The sequence below is a fragment of the Babylonia areolata genome, chromosome 4 (genome assembly GCF_041734735.1).
Source record: "Babylonia areolata isolate BAREFJ2019XMU chromosome 4, ASM4173473v1, whole genome shotgun sequence".
Taxonomy (NCBI): domain Eukaryota; kingdom Metazoa; phylum Mollusca; class Gastropoda; order Neogastropoda; family Buccinidae; genus Babylonia; species Babylonia areolata.
Window position 1 is genome coordinate 47,281,158 of NC_134879.1, and position 5,845 is coordinate 47,287,002.

General features: G+C 39.0%; 1 protein-coding gene across 1 annotated transcript in view; it reads left to right on the forward strand.

The window, feature by feature from the left end:
• LOC143281242 (large ribosomal subunit protein uL11m-like) overlaps positions 1–1,675 on the forward strand; it is a 4,629-nt gene extending 2,954 nt beyond the window's left edge. The window contains exons 3-4 of the mRNA XM_076586349.1: positions 895–988; positions 1,307–1,675. Coding sequence (XP_076442464.1) covers positions 895–988; positions 1,307–1,569 — 357 coding nt within the window. The 3' untranslated portion in view covers positions 1,570–1,675. The remainder of the gene's footprint in view (positions 1–894; positions 989–1,306) is intronic.
• Positions 1,676–5,845: the final 4,170 nt, after the last annotated feature.

The window sequence follows — 5,845 nt, forward strand, 5'->3', positions numbered from 1 at the left end:
ATTCTGTGTTAAGACATGTGTGAATCTTCATTTTTATATTGGTGGTTGTGGTATTTGAATTTAATGCTAATTTAATCTAATGTCCTTTCTTTGTTTGGCTATTTTTCACGTCTTTGATTTTTTGTTTCCGGGTGTATTTCAGATTTGTTGTTTATAGAGGTGGAAATTGTACAGTATCAGTAAATTATTAGACTTGTTACAAGTCACTCAGTATACTCTTTTCTGTAACTATGTGCACACGTTTACTCTTTCTTGACGGAATAGTATTTCACTTAATGTGGTGGATGGATGAAGCTACAACCACATATAATGTACTGGTGAAATCCAGTGCATCATTCAACAATTTGACCATCAGTTGTGTTCAGCTGAACAGCAGGAGATACGACTGAAGTAAGATTACAAGTGTGAATTTTCCATTTTTCTGGAACTTTACTCAGCATAGAACACAGCAAAATGTATCAGCAGTGAGACTGAAAGGGTTAAATTGAAATCTGTTTTTACCATTGAAAATTTGTAGGTGTGATGAAGCCATGCTCCCCATCACAGTTTTATCATATTGATGAAAAATAAGGAGACAGTAGCACTGTACCTCCTTTGCGGGACTTGGAAAGAGGCGGAGTTGGATTTTTTTGTTTGTTTGGGGTTGTTTTCTTTTTTTGCTCTTTTCTGTCAGACTTCAGTTTCATTACGTATCAATTATCAGACCATTTCTTTGGACAATTTTCATCCACTTTTTTTCCTTGGCTTTGGCTGAATGAGGGGAATCCAAGATGTTCACAGATTACAAATGATAGGAATTTCTACAGGCTGCAGGAAATTGCTTTGTTTGCATCTTTATTTTGACATCATTTGTTTGTAATCAGATTGACAGTGACATATATCATTTGCTTTCAGCCGGATCGCAGTTTTGAAATGAGCATCTCCAATCCCCCAGTGACATATTTCCTGAAGCAAGCTGCTGGAGTCAAGAAGGGAGCCATGAAACCAGGTACAGTTCTTTTGGAAAGAAGCAAGCACATTTCGCAAGTCGTTAGTCTTCACTCTAAACATGTTACACGCCAATTCTTTATTCATTTATTCCCCGTTTTGTTGTTTGATTTTGTTTCTGCTTAAATCTGCTAAAATAAAAAAGTTGAACTATTAGTGTAATAGTCATGCAGATAACAAGCTCCACATTTGTGTTTTCTTTGTTTTGACCTGTGGTTATGGTGTAATGTATACTGCATGTGTTTAAAAGATGTATGAAAAGACATGCGATGATGCATATATGCATAAATGTCTGTACAAAAGTTATTCATGATTTCAGGCCAGGAGATTAGTGGCAAAGTGTCCTTGAAACATGTGTACGAGATTGCTGCAATCAAGTCCCAGGATCCAGCCTTTGAAAACGTCACCATGGAAGAGGTGTGCAAACGGATCATTGGCGCTGCTCATTCGTGCGGAATTGAGGTTGTGCCTCACCTGGAAGAGGAGGTGTATCGTCAGTTCTTGGAAGAAAGGAAGGAGATTGTCGCACAACAAGAGAAAGAACTGGAGGAGGTCCGGCAAGCAAAAATGTTGCGGTTGTGATAAAACTCCAGAGCTGTAGAGGATCTAGTGGTTGGTGTGAGGTGCATGTTGTGTTTGAATGCATGGTGATACTGGTGTTGATTAAAACTGTTTCTTTCTTGGATCATTTTCTGGTTTACATGATGTTTCTGTGTAGATCTGTGTTGTGAACTTTTGATTACAAGTTAAGGAAAGACACATGAACAAATGGAGTATATGTGCACTCCCACCCACTCACACACTGACTCTCAGTTATCCACTACAACTGAACAAAGTGGCAAGCTGTATGTTTGGATGGTGGTGGGAGGGGAGAGGGCAACTGAAAAGTAGGTTTGTGCATTAATTTACTATCAAAAAGCAGTCTTACTTCTTCCTGCTTTTATTGGGATGGTGAGAGCAGTTGAAAAAAAAGGATGGTGTAGATATAATCACTTGGATTTAAATGCTGTCATACCTCATCCTAATTTTTAAAAAATTCCATCAATTTGGAGATTTTACTTGCTTTGACAATTAAAAAAAAAGTTTCGTTTGTGTACTTTTAATCTTAAAATCATAAGCAAGAAAGTTAATTCCATAAGACACACTCATACACCTTTTGCATGTGCATGCCCCTAAAAAAGTTTACTGCTATTTATACACCTGTATTTTTCTTTAATCTAAATCAAAATTTACACTAATACCCAAAGCAAATCACAAAGCATTTTAGATAATTCCTGAACATGGTTTGCCATTCTAACTCTTTCTAAAAGATATTTTTTTCTCAGGGGAGTGAAAAGAAAAATATAGAAACAATTCTCATTTGTGGGAAGAGTTTTATTTTACATTAAACAACAAAAACATCACAACAGTGCAATGTTACTCTTGGAAATAATGACCAACTCATGATTATCTGGATGGTAATCATTTACATATTCAATACTAGAAAATAAGGTGTTTCAAAAGACAACTGTGGGTCCATGCCTTTTCTTCTATTGCACTGATAACATCATACTCAATAACAGTGATGATCACATGAGTAAAAAGCATACACATGGAAACTTGGTGCATATATACATACAAGCTGGACAAGTTTCGTATATCATGAAATTATTTTCTTTCATATTTGCACCAGTGGATGAATTTCACCTGTAATGCCCAAACAAGAGAACCCACAACAGATGTTTTCTTTACAAAAATAAGTCCATTCAAGATCCAAATACCTTCATTTTTCTCTGAGAAAGCAAATATCAATGTCTTAAAAACTAGTGGAAAAAAAAAGGTAATTAACAGGTTCATATTCTGTCAATAGTGTGTGCATGTGAATGGAGTTGACAAACACCCCATACACAAGAACACAAGGAGAAAACGAGTCTAGCCATCATATAAAACAAACAAACAAAAAACAACAGAACTGTGAAAAAACAATGCTAATGACAGTCACATATGTATCTGAAATGTTTGTCAATGTTTTTACTCAAATACATGTATTCCACATGCAGTATGTATCTAAAATGTTTGTCAATGTTGTTACTCAAATACATGTATTCCACATGCAGCAGTACAAAGTCTGTGCACCAAAGAACTTTCCATTTCTCCTCTCAGCAAGAAAGAGGCGGCCTCCAAAAGCCTGACTTCTTCTTCTTCTGCGTTCACTCGTATGCACACGAGTGGACTTTTACGTGTATGACCGTTTTTACCCCGCCATGTAGGCAGCCATACTCAGTTTTCGGGGGTGTGCATGCTGGGTATGTTCTTGTTTCCATAACCCACCGAACGCTGACATGGATTGCAGGATCTTTAATGTGCGTATTTGATCTTCTGCTTGCATATACACACGAAGGGGGTTCAGGCACTAGCAGGTCTGCACATATGTTGACCTGGGAGATCGTAAAAATCTCCACCCTTTACCCACCAGGCGCCGTCACCGTGATTCGAACCCCAGACCCTCAGATTGACAGTCCAATGCTTTAACCACTCGGCTATTGCGCCTGTCCAAAAGCCTGACAAAGGAGGAGGCTCCTGGTTCATGAGTTCGGCAACTGAAATGTTTTTTTGTGAAAACAATATTTGTGGTCAACATTCCCTGGGAACTTACTGCAGGGCTGAATGAATATTTTCCCTGCATCTGGTGAAATCCAAGTGGTCTTCTGATAAAAACTGGTGAGAACAGCTGATGACAGTGGCCTGAGTAAAATCATCTCATTTGATTCCATGGAAATGTACTTGAATGTCTCCTATTATCCAGCACTGTCTGATGGTAGGGGCACCACTGATAACCTGGCAACCAGTTCACTCCCTCCCTCCCTGCTCCTCATCTCTCTCCGGGTGGTATGTGGGCTTGGGGAATAAAAACTCTTTTGGAAGACAAACAAGGAAGAAAGCAACATGCTGCCATTAAGCGTGGTGTGCATCATAGACATGATGTAGGAATGATCTCAACCGGCAATGTGGGAAAGACGCTCTCCAGCTGCCCAAAGACAGAGTTTCCTTCTTTTTAAATTTTTTTTATTTATTTATTTTTTAGCTCTGACCACCTGCTGGCCACAGTTCAATGCACTGTGGGAGAAAGGGACAGCGCAGTTGAATGTCATTCACTTCACAGATGTGTCCATGAGTGTCGCTGACCAGAAGCTGCATGTATCCACTGGCCTGAGAGATGTCAAGACATGAAAGAAAGCATACAGCTTTGTTAAGTAACCTCAAACCAATATGGATTGCTGTGTGCATGTATATATATATATATGTAAATGCCATCCTGACTTTTCACAAAAACCCAAAATGAATGTTGCTCTGCATAGCAAACACAAAAAACAGCAGCCACCTTCCTTTGCTGTGCCCCATGCCACTCCACACAGATATCAGTTGTGCTGGAGTGACCATGCAGTAGAACGCAAATCTCTGCACATGATGCCAGCCCTTTTTTCTCATTTGTGTTCACATCATTTTGTTACACATCTTATTTCCAATAATTAGCAGTGTCATGACTGACAACCATCACTCTTTTGATTATGATTTGTTCATTCTATATTCTCTTCCTTAAGAGACTGAACCAGGTAAAGTAAACTGAGAGGTCCTCAACTTCCCATTCAGAAACTTACGAGTTCAGAAGATTCAGTTCAACTAATCTGTGGGTGCTTGGGATTTCTTTGGCAACACAATCAAAAGTAAATCAATACACATGGGGTGGAAAGGTGCTGGACAGGGTGGGGGAGGGTAAACTTGCAGAGCGATGTGGTGCTCAACATATAACACAAAAACAATTGTCTCTTGATAGCATTATAATGCTATTCTACAGTCTTCAGTTTACAATTCGATTACTTATAAATAAAAGCATTTCATGTTCACTGAATCTTTCTTTCTCGAACATATGCATGCACTCCCTCTCTCGAACACACACACACGCATGCACGCACACACTGACACATTGCACACACACACGCGCGCGCACAGTCAAAAGTTTACAACCATGTTGTTCAGCAGAGTTCAATGACTGATGCTGTCTGTGTCTCCAAGCAAATGGGGCATAAAAAAGGCATTTGACAGTTTTGACACAGACTGCTATCAAAAACACACAAGGGCATTCATACACGTATGTATCATTCATAAAGAGCATTTTTTTGCTGGACTATTTTTTTTTTGTCACAGCTAACAAAACCTTGTTGACATCTTTCGACTGCCAGTAACAAATACTCAGCAAATGGAACATCCTGATTTATACTTTTGTGTCTGACGTTCGGGCAGTATTCGCAAATTATCAAACACAGAAAAAAAATGCCAAGATAAATGAAAGATCCATGGTCATTGTTATCAATCCAGGGGGCTAAAAATGAAATAAAATAAACACTACATTATTTTTGTTGACACAGATGAAACATCTTTTCTCTCCAATCTCCTGCTGAATAAGTCAACCATCACCTAATTTGAAAAAAACCCCCCACAAAAATCCAACAAACAAAAACCTCGATATAATAAAAACAACAACCCAAAACCCCCACTTTTTTCCGCATCTGCTAATAATCCTTTCTTCCACCTTCACAGTTACAGGAGCACCTCAACAGACAGACTGATTTCATTTACCAAAAAGAAAAGATTGGTAGTTAGTTGGCGTTCAGCTCCCAACAGCCTTCTCAGGCAAAACACAGTACAAAATAAAATCAGCTGTACATCACAACAAAGTTGAGTGGTGCATTACGAAGCCCGCCCAGCCACTTGGTGACCCCTAATCCTAATCCTATCCCAGTTTTTTTGCCCCAAGTTTCATGGCTCCTCCCCCTCTTCGTTAAGAGACTGAACCAGGTAAAGTAAACTGAAGAGGTCC